This window comes from Hirundo rustica, chromosome 2 (genome assembly GCF_015227805.2).
Source record: "Hirundo rustica isolate bHirRus1 chromosome 2, bHirRus1.pri.v3, whole genome shotgun sequence".
Classification (NCBI taxonomy): domain Eukaryota; kingdom Metazoa; phylum Chordata; class Aves; order Passeriformes; family Hirundinidae; genus Hirundo; species Hirundo rustica.
In genome coordinates, this window is record NC_053451.1 from 92,774,229 (window position 1) to 92,798,761 (window position 24,533).

Below are 24,533 nucleotides of genomic sequence, written 5' to 3' on the forward strand. Positions count from 1 at the left end.
ATAATGCAGTTCAGCAGATTCTTTCCTCCTTGTTGGGTGCAAGTTATTTGGTAACTTAAGGAAGAAAGTCTTCCTTCTCCATTGGGCACAGACTAACATTCATGGTCTTTCTTCCATTATTCAAATACTGAGGACAGCTGTTGATTTTCCCATCATGTTTTTCTTATTGTATTTATTCCTCAGCTTTTCTGGTTTTATGTCAGGATGTTTACAATCCTTTTATACAGAGCTAGGCACTTTTACACTTGCTTTTGGAGGTCAGGTCACGAAAGGTCTCACAGTATTAATCTATTGTTCTGTACTTTCCTGACCTTGGGACAATTTTGAAATATGCATTAAACACTTTCGGGGTTTATGAGGATTTTAGAAGTAGCCTCTCTTTTAAAAATGTTAATTTTATTCTCTTGTTGTTTTTCTTTATTTCATTAATGAGCTCTATAATTTTTACAGTTACTTTTATAGAAGTTACCTTCCATCTTTATTTTGTCAGCAAATACTAGTCTATGTTTTAACAATAAATGCAGAGAAATACTCTCAAAATTGTGAGCAACATGTTTATATCCAATTTTCTTTGAAACATCCTGGAGACTCACAAGGCACCCTGTGTCCCACTAAGTACATTCCCATTTCATCTCTGGGATGTCAAAATCCTCCTCAAACTCATAGCTCTGGTAATGGTGATGACTCAAGTGTTTTCTCAGTTGTCTCCATTCAGATTCAACAGCAAAATTAAAACATAAGGCATGCATCCTGTCCGCAATATGATTCATAAACTTCCTCTGTAGAGAAGACCTCAGGGAAGAAGCTGTCTGGAAAGTTGCTCCCTGTCAGACACTGAGCCTGCTGCAGTGTGTTTTCCTCCCATACCGTAGGATACCATTATAAATGGCAGCTTGGACACATTTCTTCCTTAGGGCAGCCCCCATCATGCTGCACACCTGACAGCTCCTTGCATGTCCCACTCTGGAAGACAACCGGCATCAGAGACTTCACCGCCCTCCTGGGAAAATCTACTGCAGGGCTTCTCTAGTCACAGGGCTTACTTACCAACCTTCTTTCCTTCCCTTAAGTCTCACAACTGGCTTTTCCTTGAAGGCAGCAGAAGCCGGAGCACTGGAGGGAAGCTTAGAGCCTCTCTGTCCACCATCCTTGGTACACACCAGCTTTTGCCTAAGCCAGCTGTGTCTGCTTGCCAGGAGGAGTTCTGCTATCGTAAAATCCACCAGTTCACTCAGCAGCTGTGTGCTGTGTCCCTTTCCTGGATTCTGCAGTCTGTTCAAATTTTGCTATGTGAAATTATTCCCTAATCATTTGTCTACATTAAAAGAAGAGTGTGCTTGAATTCCTCCTTTTCTTGCAGGCCCTAGGGTTGCTTATGACCTCTGATAGGAGGTCCAGAGGCAAGGAGATGTTTCACTCATGTCCTCTCAGCATGGCAGAGATGTTGGCAATGGAGAAAGAGCAATGGACATAAAGTGATGCCTTCAGCAATCTCAACACCTTTGCAGCCTACCTTGTGTTTTCCTTCAGTCCTCAAGCTCCACTTAAGTAGAAGAGAGCCCTTAGCAAGAGTATGAAAGTAGGATTTGGGTAGGACCCGGACCTGAGGCTTTCCTTTGAAGAGTGATCTTTCACCCTGATTGAGAACAAGGCACAGTACCCGTGGGACAAAGGATTTGAAGAAGAATCCAGCAGAGCAGAACTCAGGGGATAAACACCACTGGGAAAACACTGAAGTAAGCCCACTGAGGAGTTAGACGGGTCAAGACATTCAAGCTGGGGTAACTGACCTGCCCACTGACTTTCCTGCCCACAATTAGTGCTGAATGCAGCAATACTCGCTGTTTGCAGAGCTGTATTTCAAGTCTGTCAGTCTGCTTTGCTCACAGCACCTGCTATGCAAAATGAGCCAGTACCAGCTCAAAGCCTGAGAAAGAAGCTGCAGGTGTCTAAAGAAGTTCAGTGTTCCTCAGAGCACCGGGGAGCATAAGAAATTGGAGAAGCCTTGGAAAAGCCATCAGAATTGTCAGGGGCATAGAGGCTTTGTTAGAAAAAAAACAGCCAAAAGAGAGCAAAAGAGAAAGAATACTTTATTTCAAATGCTAGTGTACATCAATATTGCACCTAACAGAAACATCTAGAACAATACGCATGCCAGGAACTTTCCAATCCTTAGCTGTACACAATCCAGAATAAGACATGAAAAATAGTGAATGTGCACATATACATTTTCTGATGAGGAGAGTGTACAAATTAAACTAGAGTGAAGTACAATCCTTATAAAGCAAACCCCTCTTTAATGAGCTGCCATGATATTAGGAGGGCATTTTGTGGAACATGTGGTTATTTAGCCTTACACATTGATTAATTAATTCTGTCTCAGCCTTTGCCATGCAAGTTCCCCATGTCCCTTAATCTTCTGAACACATCTTAAGGTAGAAGCAAAGCAACTCCAGTAAGGACAAACTCCCTGCTGAGCCAGACAACTGCAATATGAGGATTAACTGAGTCCTGTCCTTCCTGCTTTCATCGTGACTAGCGACTGTTCAGAAGATATTTAGTGCTCCTCTGGTAGGAGCACTCCTGTCAACAGATAGGAACCAAAACAGTCATTGGTAAATAAGTAAAGGAAGCCAAAGACCCCACTCAGCAGCCTTTTTGTTTGGGGAAAGTCCCTCATTCAACCAATTCCAAACACCTCCACAGTCCACAGAGATGTGCTTTAAAGCCAGGAATAATATAAATGGAAGCAGACCATAACTTTAAGGACTCAGATCTTGAAACAAACTTAGCAGATGTGCAGGAAAAGAAAGGTCCCATTACCCATCCGGCACCTTGGCAGCTAACAAGAGAGATCGAGGGACACACCACCACTACAAACTCATGACTGTTCTGACCCAACGCAAGAAGCGGGACAGTTTGGTATAGACACCATATTTGCCTTTCCTTGCACATCCTTCACCCCAGCTAACAATTCCAGTAACAAAATAAGTGTCCTTATATCTGGTCACATGGGGGCCACCACTGTCTCCTTGGCAAGCATCCTTTTGCTCTGTGTCGTAACCAGCACAGAACATATTCTCAGTTAATGGAAAGTTAGTGGATTGCTTGCAAGTGCTCCTATTAACATAGGGGAGTTCAAGCACCTTCAGTTTTTTGGGGAGTTCTCCCCCATCAGCTTCACGTCCAAAGCCACTAACCCTCCCAGATTTTTGGTTCATCAGAACTTCATTAGCAAAGTCTGCTTTCGGGAGACATGCTGCGATGACGTACTCTGAAAACCTGATAGGTTCCTTCAGCTTTAACAAGGCAATGTCATTATCGTAAGTCTCAATAATAAATTTGGAATGAACAAATATTTTGTCCACAGTATGCATTGATTCATATGGCTCTTTCTTCTCTCTGTCCACTTCACCTGTACAATAGCATTAAAAGAGTCATTAAGAAATGGAGAAAGTATAAGAATTTAAGAACAACCTTGACAGAGGAAGAGAGCAGTATATTAATTCTGAGTATTTTGCCCAGGACCTTAGACCACACAAGGAAACTGTAAATAGGTATGGCAATATTTCTTAACAGCAACTGGATCAGCTTGGGTTCTGAGATTTGGTCTATGGAAATTTTTTGTACCAGTTTACATAAAGGCATAAACTGACTGAGCAAAACTAGTGCAACTTTGTTTGGAAGCACTTACAGGAGCTTGAGCCTGGCTTAGAGAAGAGAACATGATCTGGACTGCAACAGTGCAAAGATAAATCTGTGTTGATCTTGTGTCCTGGCTCAAAAGGGAAGCAATGATAAATCTGAGTTTGTTCTTTTGTGCTCTATTCAATGAGTCATAGCTTTTCTGAAGGTTCCAGCAGGAGCAAACCAGGATGCTTCTAAAGTGCCAGGAATGATGAGCTGCCTGCAGAAGCACTGCTCTGCTGAACATATTGATAGCCAACATTTCTAGAACATTTGACTGCAATCACTTGCAGCTAGCTGGCAGGGAAGGAAAGAGAGGCATCACTGTCACTTTCCACATCAGCTGCTCCTGTTGTTAGAATGCAGGATTCTCACAATAACAATGAATTATAAAAAACAGCAAAAAGGTAACAAACCTTAGTGAATCCAGAATACAACTCACAGGATAAGTAAGGCACAGAAGGTTAGGCACAACGGATACTCCCACCTCACAGGAGTAAAAGAAACAATCACTCACCAACAACAACTTTGATTTCTTTGGACTGGTTCATACAATGAGCTGCAGTAAGTATAAAATTTTCATTCAGAATTGTTCCACCACAAAACTCTTCTCCTTCCTCGTTTAACAGAACAGCCTGTGAAGCAAAAAAGGTAAGTGCAGAAGGAAGAAGGGCAATTTCATGTTGATGAGCTATACAGCTATAACTGATAGATGAGCTATAACTCACTTCTCTGGACACTACGGACATGCTTCATGCACATGGCCCTCCAGGTCTCTCCTAGTATTGCATTCCCAGTTGCAGAGGCTACAGATTGACTTCTGCTGCTACAGAGTCTCGATTGTCTTTATGTGAAGCTAACATTTGGCTTCCACATTACCTCACTCCCAGTGCTGAGTAATGTCCCTCAGGCACTGACTGACTGAGCAGGCAGAGTGCAGACTCCACATCACACCATCCCTTGGACTTACCCCCCGAAAGAATGTCCAAAATACAGGAATTCATTTTGGCTGGCCTAAACTCAAGAGTAAAACTGAGACGCGAGGCTGTGTTTGTGAAGCAAAACGCTGGCTTTATCTGGCATGCACTTAGGTGTGCTGCCTGAGTGGATGGCACTCAGACAGAACCAGACTGTAACCTGCAAAAATGGCCTGGGAGACCAGCATGGCCCCAAAGTCCTCTCTGGGGACAGGGTAGGCAGCTCCATCTAAAACAGCACAAAGCCTTTTGTTTTGACACCACGAGGCTGCAGTTGGCAGAACAGCACATCCAAGTGCCCAGGGTCACAGTTCAGCTACGTCTCGCTGCCACGGGCACACAACATGGGCCATGTTCAGAAGACAACCAGCTGGAAGGAGCCACTGCTCACCTTCCCTCAGAGACACGCTCTGCCCACATACTGGGAAAAACCTCCTCCACTTACCTGCCATGGGCATTGGCCAGGAGGACACTCATCCCCACCAACTATCCTGGTATTGACATATGGATTCTTGCTGCTTGTTCTATTGTCAGGTGGAGGGGTTGGGCTTTCTGTGGTAATTGCAAAGTACTCCTCTGTGCTTGTTTCGTTTGCAGGAGGGTCTTCTTGATCAGTCGTTCCATTGTTGTAGTCAGCAGGTGAAAGAACAGACCTTTTTTTCCTTCCCACAAAAACTTTTCCACAAGGGTATTTTACTGTAAAGAGAAAGATGCTAAAATTGAAGATGGAGGGAAACACCAGCAAAAGAAGGAACTCCTTGGAAATACCATTTCACTACATATAGTGTCACTTCCTCATATTCCAGACATAGCAAAACCTTGGCACATGCAACCTAGAGGACTATATGATCTGAAAAATGAGTGCTATTTTCTCATCATGAAGCCTCTCCTTCAGCTTCCATCTCACGATCATGTTTTGAAAGTATTTAAAATTTAATACATCATCTTCAATTATTTACATTGATATATTCACATAGTTCCTTTTAATAAAATATACTTAATTTTGGAAACTGAGTGAACCGCTTTATTTCAGGAATAATATGGCTAATGACAGCAATTTGTTATTAGCTATAAAGTGTATAAAACCTGACATGATATCTAAATGGTTCACTTACCCCTCCCCTGTGGTATTTTGAAATGCAACAAAATTGTACATATGTACATACTGCTAATCATAATTATCCAATCTCTTCAGTTGTGAGTTGATAAGGTTAACTGCAATCTAAAGTATGAATTTTTTGCCAGCTGCTCTTTCATATGGCCTGTAAGTGTTTATGCAGAGATCCTACTTTGATCACTTTTCTCAGTGTGGTCTCACCTTGAGTCCCGTGTACAGTTTTTGCTGTCTAAATTTAAGAAAGGTATAAAGCTCTTAGAGAGTGTCCAAATAAGGGGAATGAAGACAGTGAAGGGCCTTGAGGGGAAGCTGTGTGAGGAGTGTCTGAGATCACTTGGTCTGTTCAGCCTGGAGGAGTCTGAGGGGAGACCCCATTGTGGTCTACAATTTTCTCCTGAGGGGAAGAGGAGGGGAAGGCACTAGTCTCTTCTCTGGTGACCATGGATAGGACACAGAATAATAGAATCCTTTAGGCTGAGAAAGACCTCCAAGATCATTGAATTCAACCTTTGACAGACCACCACCTCGCTAACCAGACTATAGCTCTAAGTGCCACATTTGGTTGTGTTGCCCTGAGATTTTCAGCCTTCTGATTGTTTGCATTTTTGTAGTGGAGTTTCTCACGTATTATAACATAAACAAAGTGATTGTTTTTGCATTCCTACTTGAAGAAGGGACAATTGATGGACTTCTAGTTTGACCAGTGGGGTCGGAGAGGTGGCAACCTCATTCTCCAATCCCTGGTCATTGTCCAGAATCTATATAAATCGACGTTGAGAAATAAACCTTCCTTCTTTTTGCTCTGACTACAGACTGTGTGAGTATCATTCTTTTTGTGTCCTCTAGCAACATGGTTGTTTCTTGAAAATCTCCAGGGATTGTGACCCCACCACTTCCCTGGGCAGTCCATTCCAGTGCTGGACAGCCCTTTCCATGAAGAAACCTGAGAGAATGGCAGGAAGCTGTGTCAATGGAGGGTTAGGTTGTATATTACCAACCAAGAGGGTGGTTGGGCACTGGAACAGGTTCCCCAGGGATGTGGTCAAGGCTCCAAGCCTGGCAGAGTTCAAGAAGTGCATGGACAATGCTCTCAGGCACATGGAGCTATTCTTGGGGTAGTCTAGTAATAGACCAGGAATTGGACTTTCACAATCATTGAGGATTCTTTTCAAAACAGGATATTCTGTGAATCTATGATTTTTTTTTTTTTTTTCTCTTGTTAACAGTAGAATTTACTCTAACAAGGCTCATTGGAATTCTGGAAACTGAGACTTTTAGGTTTTCTATGTTAAAAGGCACTGACCCTCAAGCAAGCACTACATTTGACCTGAGGCTGTGAAACAAGTTTCCGAAATTGAGTGATAGAAGTGGGGTTGTGAGTGTGTAGTTTGAATGGTATTGTGTGATCCCACAGGGTGAAAGGTTTGGAATTTGAGGTTTTGGTGTATAGTAATATATTTGGGGTGATAGAAGGATTTAGGGCATTGACTAAGTCCTTCTTCACCTTCTTCTTCGTGATTTTGGGTGGGTTTCTCTAACTGGGTGAAAAAGGTCCACATTGCGGACCTTGGGTGGTCGGTTATTGGATTAAAAGTATAAATAATATACGTGCCATCTTGTTATTGGGTAATTAGCACTTAAAAGACCTTGGAAAGTGTTAGAGGTACTCTATTTTCCACCGTGTTAGTAAGAGCTCATGACTCATGAGACTGTACTATAGATAAGAATTAATGAACACTGAATCCGAACATGAAACTGCAACTCCCGTGTATTAATTCCGGCTCTAACACAGAGAGAAGAAGATAAAAACCTCACAAGGTCTCATTGAGAACCCTGTTTTTGAAAGGGTTCAAGATCACTTAGATTTTGATCCACTCCATCACAAATACCTCACAATGGAAGGCTTTGGAAACACAAATCTCTTGGCCTCACTCTTGAGTCTAAGTCAGGTAGGATACCGGTGATTCAAAAGACACTGTTCAACTGTAAACCAAGGCAACCCGTAACTGTGAAACAAGTCTCACCACCACTGCTATTGCTTTATCTCGTGGCTTCGTACCTGTTGCAACACAGTGCTTGCCATCCTCTGCTAGAACATACCCATCTGCACAGGAACACAACACATCCTTCCGTCCATCTCTTCGGACACTGCAGAACTGCTCACAGTCCCCGTTGTTTATTCTGCAGAATTTTGGTATGACTATAAAAGAGATGGCGGGAGAAAAACTATGCATAAACACTGACTTCACAGAAGATCTTGAAGTTCTCCAAAACAAAACACCATCTTTTCGTATCTCCATTGGCCAAGCACCTGAAGCACCTTTTAGGAATGACTGATGTGAGTGCTGAACATCAGCTTGTGCCTTACAAAGCAGCTGCATCCAGCCCACAAAAGGTACTTGCCAAGTCCAAGTGGGCCCAGTGGCCACGGCCTGGTGAGCTCAGAAAAGCAGAGACAAATTGTCAAGGGAAGAATGGACAAAACACTAACAGAGAACATAAATGTGTAAATCCTCACACAATTCCCCCCTCCTGCCCTAAAAAACCCAACTCCCTTTGGTCTTGTGACGGAACCTGAGTTCCACACTCCCACTCTTACTTCTGGGCTAGTGATACACCCTCCCACGGCAAGGTCACGATGGCAGCTCTATGCCACAGAAGTGAGCCCCAGGAAAGGTTTCCATGCAAAACATGCTTCCTTGCAAGGCTCCCTGGGCAGTTCACTGCCACAGTCCTCCAAAACAGAAACTTACCAAATTCACAGTTCTTGCCTTGATAACCATCCAAGCACGTGCAAGTGTAGGAACCAATTCCATCTTTACAGTGGCCACCATAGTGACAAGGATTTGAACTGCATTGGTTCCCATCTACAAAAACAAACCAAAACCCAAATTATCAGAAGTCTGCAAGCATCTTCAATGAACATGGAACGGCTCTTAGTTTTCTTAAGCCATCTTTCATCCTTCCTTTCAAAATATAGGTCCTGTGAGTTGCCACATTCCAGACGGAACAAACAGTATAAATGCAATCATCCCAAACCTACAATGATTCATCCACATATCCTCAGTTTTGCAATCTCCTTTTGGAGGCCCCTGTATGAGAGTGTGTACACAAGCCTTTTTTTGTGGGAAGATAAAGTAATACATAGTGGTCAGATTCTACATATCTTACAGTGAATCCTGTAAAACCAGATAGGATATTTTTACATTGCAGCTCCTGGCTAAAAACCACCAACTTTTATTTCCTTGAAGGTCATCTCAGGCCTTCTCCATGTCTTTTGCCTGCAGAGCTGTTCATTTAAAGACACAGATAGTGGCATATTAAAGAGAAGCTAATAAAACCCGCAAACTTTACAAAACCCGGCTAAATTCACATGAACAGGGAAAAATTCTGTACTGCTTAGAACACCAAAATTTTCCCACTGTATCCACAGAGGTACAAGCTTGAGCTTGAAATTATTACCTCTTTCTTATCTCATGCTGCCCACATCTATGCTGGCATCTTCAGTTCTGCAGCCTTTCTTGCCTTCCCAGACACAACTGGCTGACCTGACTCCAGGGCCCCAGCCACACATATCTCATAAACTCAGTTACATGGAGGACAGGGAGGTAACTCTGCATTTGGAGACACATTTCATGTAGCAGCTTCTTCTCCCAACCCATCTCATCCCTTCTCTGGTGCTCACTGACATGGTTTTTCCCATTTAGTGCTCTGCTGCAAAAGGTGTGCTCCCCCCTCGCACATGTTCTCTGGGATGCACTGTTTCATACAAGAAGTATGATATCCAGAAAAGTTATGCTTGGTTAATAATTCATTGCTTTAGACAGGATAAATTTCAAATTTCTAAATGTTATCACCTGTTCTGCCCCTGTTTGGAGCAGGGTCAGAATAGGGGGGACGATTTATTTTATCAAGTACAGCTGTGATGTTTGTTTGGCGAATTAGAAAACCACAGAAACATATAGGGTAGGGTTCCTGTTCTCCTCTGGACAGTTAAATATTGTTGGCATCATTTTATCCCTCAGCAGCTTACAAATGGATAATAAGGATGGTTTAATTATCACATCTCTTGAGAAGATGAAGAATAGTCCTTTAATTGTGCTTAGCATTTGAAAACACTACATATCAATATACTTGACCCCATAATTTACACTGACACAACTGTCAGTCCAAAATGGAATTCCCCATGTTCCTGAGCCCTGGATATCATTTCATTACAGCTGTCAAAGAGAAGCAAAGTGGGTGAGACAGCAGAGCTACTAGGTATTCACTCGTCCCCTGTCCCGCAAAGCAAAAAATATTGACAACTACCTGCATGGTTTAGGTAAAGCAGCATAAAGTCAAGTTAAAACAAACACTCTACCTGTCTGCCTCATCTGCAGGAAAGGGAGGACAACAGGAAGAAGCCACATTGCTCCACGATGACCTGCCATGCCCATCCTCCAAGCTCACTGCACATCACCCACCGCTTTCTCTGCAGGGCTCTGGGGCAGCTGCTAAATGAGAAGCACCACAGTACAAAGGTCATTCACTCATGAGAAAACAAAACTTCTGAGAGCAAAGTCTGCACTCAATGTCAGCACGGCACAGTGTTAAGACACAAAAAAAGTGAGCGTGCTGCAGCAACGGCACACTGATAGCTTTGTGCTGGCAGAGCACCTCCAGGAGGTTTTCCTCTAGAAGTTTTGAAAAAAGCCTCTCCAAAGCAGCTGCACTATGGAGGCAGCAAGGAGCTAGAGTAAGTGATCTGGCTCTTGGCCTAGTCCCAATGAAGGAAGAACAACCAGAGCTGGAACTTTGTGCCTCCTGTATGCTGGGCTGAAGCAGGAAGGCACCCGAGAAGTGAGGAGTGAATCTAAGTTTGCAGATTTTGGCAAGCACATTGCAAAGATGTTACCTACCAGCTCCATCACAAGCACACTTGGACACAGCACACTTCCCCAGATACATCAATTTCCATCTCATTATGAATGTTGGGATTGTTATTGTTTGAAAGCAAAGCAGTGGGAGATCCCAAGTCAGAAATAAAATTTAATAGGAAAATTAAAATAAATGCAGTAATACAGAAACACTGACAGTCAGAATACAACCTGACACCCTGTTGGTCAGGGTATTGGTGGCAGTCAGATTAAATGGTGGCTGCAGTCCTCTTGAAGTGATAGATGTGGTTCTGTTGAAGCAGTGATCCTGTAGAAGGGTTTGATCTTCCTCTGAAAGTCCAGTGGTGGTTATGGAGCTCTTGTCCTCTGGGAATTCAGAGAATGAGGCTGACTGTGGTGTTCAAAACCACAGATTATATCCAGGTAGGAAAGCTTGGTTCCTCCCCCTGGGTTCAGCATCTCACACTGGGATGATGTAATTTTATCAGTCATGCAGCGAGACTCAAAGGCCCATTAACAGAAGTTATCCCCTGGAGTTATCGGGGATGAGTCATGAAGGAGATAAGGAACACTGCCCCACCTGGTTTTAACAGCTTATGAAGACAGTAATAGAATACATATTTTTGTGTACATCTTACATTGTAACCTAAAACAGAGGGTTATGGCATTTATGTGCAGTTTTCTCATGTTTAAACCACTCCAAGGGGACAGCTCTTGACATGGCATTGTGGGCTGGGAATCAGGCTATGGAAGACAATCCTGCCTGGTGAGTCACCTGCGCCAGGGAGCAGTACACAGGAAGCTTGTTCGTGCCATGCTAGTGCAAGGGCACAAAGGCATGATCCTAACAGTGACACTGCTTGTGTTGCTCACCTGGAAAGATTGCCAAGGACACCCAGCCCAGCCTGTTCAGCCAACAAGGGATCAAGTTCACCTCTACTATAATTTTGGTATGTTGGCCAAGGCTCCAGGGAAGAAGTTATCTGGAAAGTTGCTCCCTGTCAGACACTGAGCCTGCTGCAGTGTGTTTTCCTCCCATACCGTAGGATACCATTATAAATGGCAGCTTGGACACATTTCTTCCTTAGGGCAGCCCCCATCATGCTGCACACCTGACAGCTCCTTGCATGTCCCACTCTGGAAGACAACCGGCATCAGAGACTTCACCGCCCTCCTGGGAAAATCTACTGCAGGGCTTCTCTAGTCACAGGGCTTACTTACCAACCTTCTTTCCTTCCCTTAAGTCTCACAACTGGCTTTTCCTTGAAGGCAGCAGAAGCCGGAGCACTGGAGGGAAGCTTAGAGCCTCTCTGTCCACCATCCTTGGTACACACCAGCTTTTGCCTAAGCCAGCTGTGTCTGCTTGCCAGGAGGAGTTCTGCTATCGTAAAATCCACCAGTTCACTCAGCAGCTGTGTGCTGTGTCCCTTTCCTGGATTCTGCAGTCTGTTCAAATTTTGCTATGTGAAATTATTCCCTAATCATTTGTCTACATTAAAAGAAGAGTGTGCTTGAATTCCTCCTTTTCTTGCAGGCCCTAGGGTTGCTTATGACCTCTGATAGGAGGTCCAGAGGCAAGGAGATGTTTCACTCATGTCCTCTCAGCATGGCAGAGATGTTGGCAATGGAGAAAGAGCAATGGACATAAAGTGATGCCTTCAGCAATCTCAACACCTTTGCAGCCTACCTTGTGTTTTCCTTCAGTCCTCAAGCTCCACTTAAGTAGAAGAGAGCCCTTAGCAAGAGTATGAAAGTAGGATTTGGGTAGGACCCGGACCTGAGGCTTTCCTTTGAAGAGTGATCTTTCACCCTGATTGAGAACAAGGCACAGTACCCGTGGGACAAAGGATTTGAAGAAGAATCCAGCAGAGCAGAACTCAGGGGATAAACACCACTGGGAAAACACTGAAGTAAGCCCACTGAGGAGTTAGACGGGTCAAGACATTCAAGCTGGGGTAACTGACCTGCCCACTGACTTTCCTGCCCACAATTAGTGCTGAATGCAGCAATACTCGCTGTTTGCAGAGCTGTATTTCAAGTCTGTCAGTCTGCTTTGCTCACAGCACCTGCTATGCAAAATGAGCCAGTACCAGCTCAAAGCCTGAGAAAGAAGCTGCAGGTGTCTAAAGAAGTTCAGTGTTCCTCAGAGCACCGGGGAGCATAAGAAATTGGAGAAGCCTTGGAAAAGCCATCAGAATTGTCAGGGGCATAGAGGCTTTGTTAGAAAAAAAACAGCCAAAAGAGAGCAAAAGAGAAAGAATGCTTTATTTCAAATGCTGGTATACATCAATATTGCACCTAACAGAAACATCTAGAACAATACGCATGCCAGGAACTTTCCAATCCTTAGCTGTACACAATCCAGAATAAGACATGAAAAATAGTGAATGTGCACATATACATTTTCTGATGAGGAGAGTGTACAAATTAAACTAGAGTGAAGTACAATCCTTATAAAGCAAACCCCTCTTTAATGAGCTGCCATGATATTAGGAGGGCATTTTGTGGAACATGTGGTTATTTAGCCTTACACATTGATTAATTAATTCTGTCTCAGCCTTTGCCATGCAAGTTCCCCATGTCCCTTAATCTTCTGAACACATCTTAAGGTAGAAGCAAAGCAACTCCAGTAAGGACAAACTCCCTGCTGAGCCAGACAACTGCAATATGAGGATTAACTGAGTCCTGTCCTTCCTGCTTTCATCGTGACTAGCGACTGTTCAGAACATGTTTAGTGCTCCTCTGGTAGGAGCACTCCTGTCAACAGATAGGAACCAAAACAGTCATTGGTAAATAAGTAAAGGAAGCCAAAGACCCCACTCAGCAGCCTTTTTGTTTGGGGAAAGTCCCTCATTCAACCAATTCCAAACACCTCCACAGTCCACAGAGATGTGCTTTAAAGCCAGGAATAATATAAATGGAAGCAGACCATAACTTTAAGGACTCAGATCTTGAAACAAACTTAGCAGATGTGCAGGAAAAGAAAGGTCCCATTACCCATCCGGCACCTTGGCAGCTAACAAGAGAGATCGAGGGACACACCACCACTACAAACTCATGACTGTTCTGACCCAACGCAAGAAGCGGGACAGTTTGGTATAGACACCATATTTGCCTTTCCTTGCACATCCTTCACCCCAGCTAACAATTCCAGTAACAAAATAAGTGTCCTTATATCTGGTCACGTGGGGGCCACCACTGTCTCCTTGGCAAGCATCCTTTTGCTCTGTGTCGTAACCAGCACAGAACATGTTCTCTGTTATGGCTAAGTTAGTGGATTGCTTGCAAGTGTTCCTATTAACATAGGGGACTTCGAGCACCTTCAGTTTTTTGGATCTTCTTCCGCCTTCAAATTCACGTCCAAAGCCACTAACCCTCCCAGATTTTTGGTTCATCAGAACTTCATTAGCAAAGTCTGCTTTCGGGAGACATGCTGCGATGACGTACTCTGAAAACCTGATAGGTTCCTTCAGCTTTAACAAGGCAATGTCATTATCGTAAGTCTCAGTAATAAATTTGGAATGAACAAGTATTTTGTCCACAGTATGCATTGATTCAGATGGCTCTTTCTTCTCTCTGTCCACTTCACCTGTACAAGAGTGTTAAAAGGGTCATAAGTGCGGAGAATTACAAAAAGTAGCAAAAAGGTAACAAAGCTTAATGAATCCAGAGTACATCTCACAGGATAATTAAGGTCCAGAAGGTTAGGCACAACCGATACTCCCACCTCACAGGAGTAAAAGAAATAATCACTCACCAACAACAACTTTGATTTCTTTGGACTGGTTCATACAATGAGCTGCAGTAAGTACAAAATTTTCATTCAGAATTGTTCCACCACAAAACTCTTCTCCTTCCTCGTTTAACAGAACAGCCTGTGAAGCAAAAAAGGTAAGTGCAGAAGGAAGAAGGGCAATTTCATGTTGATGAGCTATACAGCTATAACTGATAGATGAGCTGTAACTCACTTCTCTGGACACTACGGACATGCTTCATGCACATGGCCCTCCAGGTCTCTCCTAGTATTGCATTCCCAGTTGCAGAGGCTACAGATTGACTTCTGCTGCTACAGAGTCTCGATTGTCTTTATGTGAAGCTAACATTTGGCTTCCACATTACCTCACTCCCAGTGCTGAGTAATGTCCCTCAGGCACTGACTGACTGAGCAGGCAGAGTGCAGACTCCACATCACACCATCCCTTGGACTTACCCCCCGAAAGAATGTCCAAAATACAGGAATTCATTTTGGCTGGCCTAAACTCAAGAGTAAAACTGAGACGCGAGGCTGCATTTGTGAAGCAAAACGCTGGCTTTATCTGGCATGCACTTAGGTGTGCTGCCTGAGTGGATGGTCTCAGACAGAACCAGACTGTAACCTGCAAAAATGGCCTGGGAGACCAGCATGGCCCCAAAGTCCTCTCTGGGGACAGGGTAGGCAGCTCCATCTAAAACAGCACAAAGCCTTTTGTTTTGACACCACGAGGCTGCAGTTGGCAGAACAGCACATCCAAGTGCCCAGGGTCACAGTTCAGCTACGTCTCGCTGCCACGGGCACACAACATGGGCCATGTTCAGAAGGCAACCAGCTGGAAGGAGCCACTGCTCACCTTCCCTCAGAGACACGCTCTGCCCACATACTGGGAAAAACCTCCTCCACTTACCTGCCATGGGCATTGGCCAGGAGGACACTCATCCCCACCAACTATCCTGGTATCGACATATGGAGTCTTGCCGCTTGTTCTGTTGTCAGGTGGAGGGGTTGGGCTTTCTGTGGTAATTGCAAAGTACTCCTCTGTGCTTGTTTCGTTTGCAGGAGGGTCTTCTTGATCAGTCGTTCCATTGTTGTAGTCAGCAGGTGAAAGAACAGACCTTTTTTTCCTTCCCACAAAAACTTTTCCACAAGGGTATTTTACTGTAAAGAGAAAGATGCTAAAATTGAAGATGGAGGGAAACACCAGCATAAGAGAAAACAACTTGTAAATGCCAAGGAAATTGAGTTAAGTAATATGGCTCATGAGAGCAATTGTTTTTTTTTTAAAGGATATAATGAACAACATCATGAGCATATGTTTGACACCTCTGACCAGTCTTTTTATTAGAGTTCAAAATGTGCAGGTCTAAGTAGCACTAATTATAATTACCGGATGTTTCAAATTTCTATAAAAAGAAAGGATTTGGAAAGAAATTTCTGCCGGCTGCTATTTTATTGGCGTGTAAATATTTAAGAAAATGAGTTATTACTGCAATTACTTTTCTGTTGACAACAGTGGAGATAACTCTGGTAATTCGCTGAGAGGCACCTTTCAAAGGGTCCAAACCACCTAGGTTGTGATCCAATCCATCACAGTGCCTCAAAAATGGAAGGCTTTGGAGACACAAATCTCTTGGCCTCACTCTTGAGTCTAAGTCAGGTAGGATACCGGTGATTCAAAAGACACTGTTCAACTGTAAACCAAGGCAACCCGTAACTGTGAAACAAGTCTCACCACCACTGCTATTGCTTTATCTCGTGGCTTCGTACCTGTTGCAACACAGTGCTTGCCATCCTCTGCTAGAACATACCCATCTGCACAGGAACACAACACATCCTTCCGTCCATCTCTTCGGACACTGCAGAACTGCTCACAGTCCCCGTTGTTTATTCTGCAGAATTTTGGTATGACTATAAAAGAGATGGCGGGAGAAAAACTATACATAAACACTGACTTCACAGAAGATCTTGAAGTTCTCCAAAACAAAACACCATCTTTTCGTATCTCCATTGGCCAAGCACCTGAAGCACCTTTTAGGAATGACTGATGTGAGTGCTGAACATCAGCTTGTGCCTTACAAAGCAGCTGCATCCAGCCCACAAAAGGTACTTGCCAAGTCCAAGTGGGCCCAGTGGCCACGGCCTGGTGAGCTCAGAAAAGCAGAGACAAATTGTCAAGGGAAGAATGGACAAAACACTAACAGAGAACATAAATGTGTAAATCCTCACACAATTCCCCCCTCCTGCCCTAAAAAACCCAACTCCCTTTGGTCTTGTGAAGGAACCTGAGTTCCACACTCCCACTCTTACTTCTGGGCTAGTGATACACCCTCCCATGGCAAGATCACGATGGCAGCTCTATGCCACAGAAGTGAGCCCCAGGAAAGGTTTCCATGCAAAACATGCTTCCTTGCAAGGCTCCCTGGGAAGTTCACTGCCACAGTCCTCCAAAACAGAAACTTACCAAATTCACAGTTCTTGCCTTGATAACCATCCAAGCACGTGCAAGTGTAGGAACCAATTCCATCTTTACAGTGGCCACCATAGTGACAAGGATTTGAACTGCATTGGTTCCCATCTACAAAAACAAACCAAAACCCAAATTATCAGAAGTCTGCAAGCATCTTCAATGAACATGGAACGGCTCTTAGTTTTCTTAAGCCATCTTTCATCCTTCCTTTCAAAATATAGGTCCTGTGAGTTGCCACATTCCAGACGGAACAAACAGTATAAATGCAATCATCCCAAACCTACAATGATTCATCCACATATCCTCAGTTTTGCAATCTCCTTTTCAGTGGCCACTCTATTGTGATTCATACACAAGCCTTTTTTTTGTGGAATGGTAAAGAGGTTAGCTCAGTTGGTTAGAGTATGGTGCTAATATGGCCAGAGGTACAGATTTGATCCCTGTATGGGCCAGTCATTTAAGAATGATCAATGACTCAATGATATTTGTGAGTTCTTCCAACTCAGAATATTCTTTGATACTGTGATTGTTGTCAGAATACATACAGTGAAGCCTGTTAAGAGCTGACAAGACATTTCTAAATTACATTTACTGCCTAAAGATACTGAACTTCTGGCCCCTTGTATTTCCCTATAGTTTTTGCCCTGTTTCATACAAAATGTAGGATATCCAGCAAAGTGACGCTTGGTAATTTGCTGCTTTAGATAACATGCTCTTATCCCCCTATTTTGCTGCTTGTTCTGCCCCTCTTTGGAGCAGCTGAAACAGCAATGCCCATAGCAGAAACAACGTGCAAGAAGCTACTCATCCTAAGGATCCAGCATGCTCCCTGCATGGTATTTCTGGACTGTGGCCTCATCTGTTGCAGCTTTGCCTGCCACAGGGAACAGTTGCTGGGCTTTCTGTTCTGCAACCACACATCAAGATCCATTTTCTACCTGCATGTGACCAAAACCAATAGCTCTCCAAATGCTCCAGCCATGGAGGCTCTGGAAACTGATGCCCATGCTTAACAGAGGGAAAGCAAGACCAAAAAAGAAAAAAAGACAGACTGAAGGCCTACATCATAACTTCTGGTGTCTGTCTCCTCTGCAGTGCCATAGCACTCTATTCTGTAGTGGTCTTAGCTAAGCAGCATCCTATTGTTAGAAAACATACTTTAGTCTTACCCTACACTATAGCTGTAGCTGTGGTAATGAGTTTTATATCAATATTGCACAAATTGCAGAATCCCTTACTAAAAAAAGAAGCAAGAACAAATTGTTCTAGTAACTTGGCTGAACATGGCTGTGGTTTTCAATACTTCTGAACACCCATAAAGTAATTGTGGACTGTGGTTTAAAATGTATGAAAACTAACATTTCTGCTAAGAGCATTGGCATTGATATTCTGCTGCTTGTATTCTCATGAGAAAATGGTTTGAAATATTTCAATCCTGTTTACTCTAACAGTGACACAGGCTTTGCTTGAAATTTTAGTCTGTAGGTTGCAGAGTTCAGCACCTGCTTAGAGGATTGTGAAAGTCTGTGTCTTCATTTTTCTGCAGATTCCAAAAGAAAAAGCTGAGCTGCCTTTGTTCAACTTTTTTGAGGTACTCCTCATGAACATGTTAACAAACACTAATACATTAAAAATCTGTCCCTGCACAGTGCTTACAAACACTAGAACCCTAATAAATAAAACTCACATATTTGGATTAAAAAAAAAAAAAAAAAAAAAACCAAACAGAAAACTGTTAGGTAGTAACTGCTGATCTTGAATGCCAAACAGTTCTGTAAAAAGCACAGCCCAAAAAATGCTCTTTAAGACAGGAATCAACACCACTTTGGCATGGAAGGTGACAGGAAACTGGCAAATGACTAGGCAAAGCAATTTACCTTCATGTTTGTTATGGCATTTAAGAGACATCCTCATCTGTGCCTCTTTGCATCTTGAATTCCCCCATCTGGGGCTGCTCCTCTGAAGGATAACTATCTGGCAGTCCCACACACAGTTTCTGCTCCTCACCGTCCTTTGCGTGCAAAGGACCACTGTTCTTTTTTTGAGAGGACAAAGGTCAGCCCAGAAACTGGAGACAGCTGAACCCTGTCTTCAAATGAAGCAATTGGGTTCAAGCCACAGCAGGCAGTAAATCAGATTCCTTTTTCGGAGGAAACACAACATGAGGGTGTCACAGAGTGAAAAGATAGGAAGCAAGGGAGCAGGAAGGGGTTACTTAAGAGGTGCATCCTTTCAAACCTTGCAATAAGGAAGCTTAATCTTCTGAACAAACACAGAGTGTTTCTTACCTACATAGATGTTCCAGAATTCCTCCTACAGGTAAGTGTGGGAAATGGAGAAAAAAAAGGAAATAGATAAGAATTACCGAATTCCTCAGAAAAATACTAGACTTTTCATACAGGATACTTGGAGCTAACAATTGTTAAAAGAAATATTTACATTATAGATACATACAGTGCCTTGCAGCCCACCATTACTTTTTAATAACTTAAAACCATATGATCCATATGGTGTCCAGCTCTACATAAACAAGTCTCATGCATTTTTCAGAAATATCTGAAATTCCTTAGAGTTTTTCCAGTGTGACTCATTCAGCATAAGCCACTTCTTTTCTTGCATAACTATCTTTCCACCGGTTTTGTCTGAATTTACTTATATTCCTGTAATGCCAAATTCTCTGTTTCGATGCCCACCCCATACTCTCATCAATCAGGACCTCACAAATCCTGACCTTTAAAAATATTTTGTCTGACTTGTGTTCCCCTTTCTGTCTGCACAGAGGACTCCAGGATGCTGTGTGTCCATGACAGTCCTTTCCAGTGACATCTGGTCACCAGGCACAACAGGCTGAGCCGGTTCTGCTACAGGTAAGTCAACATCTATGATCTGAAGTACACTGGCGATGCACCCATGATTCCCCACCAAGGACACCTCAGGGCCACTCCAAGAACATTCTGGCCATCAAGTAATGCTGAAGCAAAGTGAATCTGGCTTTAGCTCCAGTTTCAGCGTCGTTCTAAACAGCCACACAGCTACAGGCTATGTTTGCAATACTACCTTTTCCACTTACTCCAGTCCACACAGCTGCCCCATATCTTTAACTGTCCCTTCAGCTTGGGAAGAAATCACATTTCTGTCTAATGTTAAGCAAGCCATTGGGGTAGGGCAGGTGACACAAGAGTCACACAAACTTCATTCCAATCAACATTGAGGCATTTAAGAACTGTTCACAGTATACATTCTCTCAATTCAGATAAAGAGAGCAACAAAATTACAAGAAAAGCTGCTTGAGATAAGTTCAGTAAAATTCCCTCATGAGGTTCCACATCAGCATTTGCCTTCTCAGACTTCCCGTGGACTGCCCTGACCACAGTCATGGCACTTAGGTATGTAACCCAGATAGGGTGAACATATTTTCAACATTGATAGCAAGAAAGCCATTGAAGGTCAAATAACTTCCAATGGCAATTAAATAGATCAGAACAGGTAAAAGAATGGACGATTTAACATGGGCTGGCCATGCAAGAGCTAAATTAAGACTGTTATGGGATGATTATTGCCTTAGCAATTCCACCCACAGTCAATCACTATTTGTTCCTTGTGACTGGGAACAACTTGTGAGTTTTGATGCCCAGCTCAAACCACTTGAATAGTAATTTTTAAACACAAAATATATAGACCTATGTTTCATATTAGTTCATCCTTACAGTTTTCTCCTGGTCTTCAAAAGCTTCTCTTGCTTCTTCTTTTGAGCAGCGCTCCTCATTGCATTCTCTTTCAATATTCCCTTGCTTCATTTCCTCAAAGAAAGAGTTAGCACGTTTTGTTCTTTCAAAGAACTTGTTGGCATTTTCTTTCTTGATGAATACTAGATAGCAGAGAAAAATTATACAGGTATAATTATATTTCCACTACATCTGGTAGTGGAAATCAGTCATGACAAATGAGTGAAATAGAAACAAAGCCAAAATAGACCACACTACCTGTACACAACATTACCTGTGATATTAGTCCTCACACAGGCTGATGCATCCCAGGATCTCTCAGAGCAGTCTCTCTGAGAATCAGTAGCCTCAGAATAAAATGTAGGACCGCAAAATTCCCTCCTACTCTTTTCAATTTTGAAAAGGTTGCTAATGAGGGCTTATATTTCTGCTGCTCCTGCTCAAGACTCAGTCTTGAATGGAATGACTTTCCCTGAATGCTGGGGAGATTACATTCCTTGATTTGTTTTCAAAGCTGACCACCAGGCAGCATCACTGACTCCTCCAGAGGCTTGTGTTGCAGAAACTAAAAGCCACTCAAGATGCAGCAATGTATCTTCTAGCAGCTGGAAAAAGGCCACGTGTGAGTTCTACTGCTCTTCATCACTCCAAATCCCACTGCACTGCCCTGGGATCTTCTGCCTTCTTAACAGCACCTCCCAATTACCTGTAGAAATGTTCCTGCCTTCCTGATCTATGTGCATTTTGAGCTAAGGCAGCCGCCTTATATGATTTTATAAAGAGCAGGAGTAAATGAACAACAGCTTTAGCAGGAAAGTATAGTGTGAAGTCAGTTTGCTGAGTTGTTTTATTTCTGAAAAGTTTGGTGTCACAGAAGCCTGAAACTTGCTGCCTTCAAGATTCAGGTAGCTGTTGATTTAAACTGGAGTATCAGAGACATGAAACCATTAATCTCATTGCAGGCACTTGCCTCCACGAAAAACAGCATTACTCGCCAGTGACTTGTGCACAAGCCACCAGGCAGGAAAAACAAAAACAACACTGTAGTAAGTAAGGTGCCAATTACCCTGTAAAGAGTATATATTCTAGGAAAGTGTGAGGAGTTTAGAAGTTGGCATTTAATCAAGTTCTATCACCTGGAATTTATACCGAGGAAATACTTTCCAATCACAGGCTGGAGTGTGGAAGAGCGTGCTACAGATGTGACTTCAAGGACTATGGCTTATGCTCACTGGGAGGCCTGCATGTTCCTTTTGGCGCATTCTTCATGCAGCTTAATTCTATCATAAATAAACTTGCTCAAAGTAATTATATACCCTAATATCCTCCAAGTAAGCACAGAGGAGACTTATTCTGCTTTCACTGAAATTGATGGATCATCCATAGGGAGACAAGTTCTGTTTGTGTTACTTATATTCAGCAATCCCATGTGTAATTTGAAGCCCCACTTACTTTGGAAAGGCTCCTCTCAAGGAAGGCCTCAAGTACTTTTAACTTGCAGCTCAGCAACTATAAGTTCATTCACCCACAATCTTATTTGCCCTTAAATGCCTCTCTTCAGCGACAGGAAAGTGACAGGACACAGCCGGTGGGGTTATCACCTCTATATTCCTCTGCTTTCACGCCACCCGCGTAAGCGGATGTTTTTATAAACTTGAACTAGCCTCTTTCGGAGGCTGCTCATTCTTTTTTCCAACCTCTCTACCATACTTTTTTTAGAGACATCAAGGAGCAATAGGCATTGGTCAACCAGAGCATGGTATTTCAGAAACATGCCAAAGACCTTGTTTTAAACCCCAAGCAGTCAGACTCCTGAAGGAAGAGTTAACAGCTTTTGAAAAGTTCTTTGCTGATGCTGCCCTGGACTTAGGCGCTGACTCTGGCTGCACCGAGGGCAGCGGGACCTGCTCTCCCGCTGTGCCCCAGCTCCTCCACGGCCAAGCGCATCCAACCAAGACTTGGCCAGGTTTCCCGTCTCACACGAGAGCACCTCAGGCTGCGAGGACAGCTCTCCTCCCGGTGCGAACGGCGAGCAATCCCACTTCCCTACTCCGTCCCCGAGATGCCCCCAGCAGCTCCCTGCCCCCGAAGCTCAGCTCCCCGCTTTACGGCGGTGTGCGGGGTCGGCACAGGCGCTGATAAGCCCTCGGCCGTGTGGAAACCGAACCTGCCGGGGAAGACGAGCCGTGGGACGGCGGCTGCTGCCCCACCCCGCACCGCGGCTCCGGGCACTCTCCCGGAGTGCCATCGGCGTCCACCCGGCAGCCCCCCGCCTCCCCCCGAAGGCTGTTGGGAAGGGAGATTCCCGCCTGCCGATAACATGGGAAAGGTGCCGCCTTACCGCCTCCCTGGGCGCGGAGCTCGGCGGGCAGCGCGGCGCAGAGCAGGAGGAGCAGCAGGCCCCCGGCCATGGCAGCGCCCGCCGGGGCCGCTCCCGGGGCCGCTCCGGTGGCACGGCACGGCACGGCACGGCACGGCAGGGCAGGGCACGGCACGGCACGGCACGGCACGGCACGGCACGGTACCACACGGGCGGGACGGACGGGAGGCGATGTCTTCACCCCCTCGGGCGGGGTGAGACTGAAGGCGCGTTGCTTCACCCTGCCCAGAAATAGCGGAAGCGCCGGGACAGGGTGACAGCCGCGGCGGGATTTCTCAGTCGGAGGGTGAGGCTGCTCTTCTTTATGTTCTTTCTTTTTTTAAAGCCCAAGGCAGCGGGGAGGTTGTTTTGTTTTGTTTTGTTTTGTTTTGTTTTGTTTTGTTTTGAATCGCACCTTTTATTTTGGAGGAAGGGAGGTGAATCGTCCCCTCAATAAGCTGGCGTGGCCCCGGCGCGGCGCTGGGCAAAGCCGCGCTCCCAGCCCGGAGCAGCCGCCGTCCTTGGCCGCTCCCATCCACATCCCATCCACATCCCATCCACATCCCATCCACATCCCATCCACATCCGACACTGTCACTTGCTGGCTCCGCGCTCTGGACCAGCGACCTCGGCCGGGCGCTCGCCAGAAACTGGCCTCAATCTCTCCTTTCTTGTGGGGAGTTCACAGTGCGCTGAGGAGGCCACGGCTTCGGTGCTTCCAGAGCCAGCCCTCAGGTCTCCTTCATCTTCTTGGCTTTCCTAAGCAGGCTGTTATATTAAAAATATAATCTAAAACCCGGATTTGTTTCGAAAAAGTAGTTTCGTGCTGCAGTTATTAGTACTGATTTCTTTCAGCGTTTTACCCTTGTTTCTGCAAGGTGATTTGTTCATAAATTCAGTGGGTTTTTTTCAGTATTGTTCAGTATTTTCACTGGAATGTTACAGAGGAGAAATCATCTTGTGGATCATGGAAAACACGAACTATTCTACCTTGAGGGGTCGTCAGGGATGATTTTACAGTGCCGAACATCTCATCTAAATGAAGATGAGGCTCTGTTTGCTGGTCACTACTTACACTCACCTTTCTCCTTGAGACTGGACTCTCTAGGAGTAAGGAGAACCTCTAGTGTATGTATATATATATATACTGTAACATCTCTTGTTTTTCATGTCTCTGAAGTTTGCTGCCTTTCCTAGTTCAGTTCACTACCTAAATGAGTAGTAAAACTTCCTTCTCTGTTGGTAAAATAGGATGTTCAATACTGCATGGTATATGTACCATACAATGACAGTGTTTTCCCCGAATAAAAGAGTATGATCGTGTCCTACTTGCTGATAAGCTTTTGTGATTGAATTGATATTCTGCATTATTTGAACAATCTAGAGTGTAAATTCTGCATAGGAGAGTAAAACTGTTTTCTAACCTCCTAGCTCAGTTTTATCTTCCTCACTTTTTCAGTGTTTTCATGCTACGGTTAGAAAATACATTTTTTCTCTGTATATGTTTTCAGAGAGCTTCAGGTTCTGTCATTTATGCCTTAAGACTTTAGTGAATAGTCTTTGGCCA

At 44.0% G+C, this 24,533-nt stretch overlaps 2 protein-coding genes across 2 annotated transcripts; both read right to left on the reverse strand.

The window, feature by feature from the left end:
- Positions 1-2,108: 2,108 nt before the first annotated feature.
- On the reverse strand, positions 2,109-10,220 carry LOC120748991 (coagulation factor X-like). The gene is made up of 6 exons (XM_040056023.2): positions 10,145-10,220; positions 8,535-8,648; positions 7,841-7,981; positions 5,110-5,360; positions 4,205-4,322; positions 2,109-3,415 (listed from the first exon to the last, which is right to left on the reverse strand). Exons 1-6 carry the CDS (start codon positions 10,218-10,220, stop codon positions 2,874-2,876), a joined length of 1,242 nt encoding a protein of 413 aa, XP_039911957.1. The 3' UTR covers positions 2,109-2,873.
- A 3,488-nt stretch (positions 10,221-13,708) lies between these two features.
- Positions 13,709-23,018, reverse strand: LOC120748691 (coagulation factor X-like). Its single transcript, XM_058419302.1, has 8 exons — positions 22,775-23,018; positions 20,590-20,750; positions 19,171-19,195; positions 16,877-16,990; positions 16,183-16,323; positions 15,323-15,573; positions 14,419-14,536; positions 13,709-14,250 (listed from the first exon to the last, which is right to left on the reverse strand). The coding sequence occupies exons 1-8, from the start codon at positions 23,016-23,018 to the stop codon at positions 13,709-13,711; spliced, it is 1,596 nt and encodes a 531-aa protein (XP_058275285.1).
- Between the last annotated feature and the right edge of the window lie 1,515 nt (positions 23,019-24,533).

Coding starts and splice junctions, on each gene's coding strand:
- LOC120748991 (XM_040056023.2), bottom strand. CDS start 10,220: ATGGGCATGGCAGGTCATCGTGGAGCAATGTGGCTTCTTCCTGTTGTC. Junction 8,649..10,144: donor CCTGCAGATGAGGCAGACAG/GTAGAGTGTTTG, acceptor TTGTTTTTGTAG/ATGGGAACCAATGCAGTTCA. Junction 5,361..7,840: donor CAAGCACTGTGTTGCAACAG/GTACGAAGCCAC, acceptor TTCTCTTTACAG/TAAAATACCCTTGTGGAAAA.
- LOC120748691 (XM_058419302.1), bottom strand. CDS start 23,018: ATGGCCGGGGGCCTGCTGCTCCTCCTGCTCTGCGCCGCGCTGCCCGCC. Junction 15,574..16,182: donor CAAGCACTGTGTTGCAACAG/GTACGAAGCCAC, acceptor TTCTCTTTACAG/TAAAATACCCTTGTGGAAAA. Junction 14,537..15,322: donor CTGGCCAATGCCCATGGCAG/GTAAGTGGAGGA, acceptor TTTGCTTCACAG/GCTGTTCTGTTAAACGAGGA.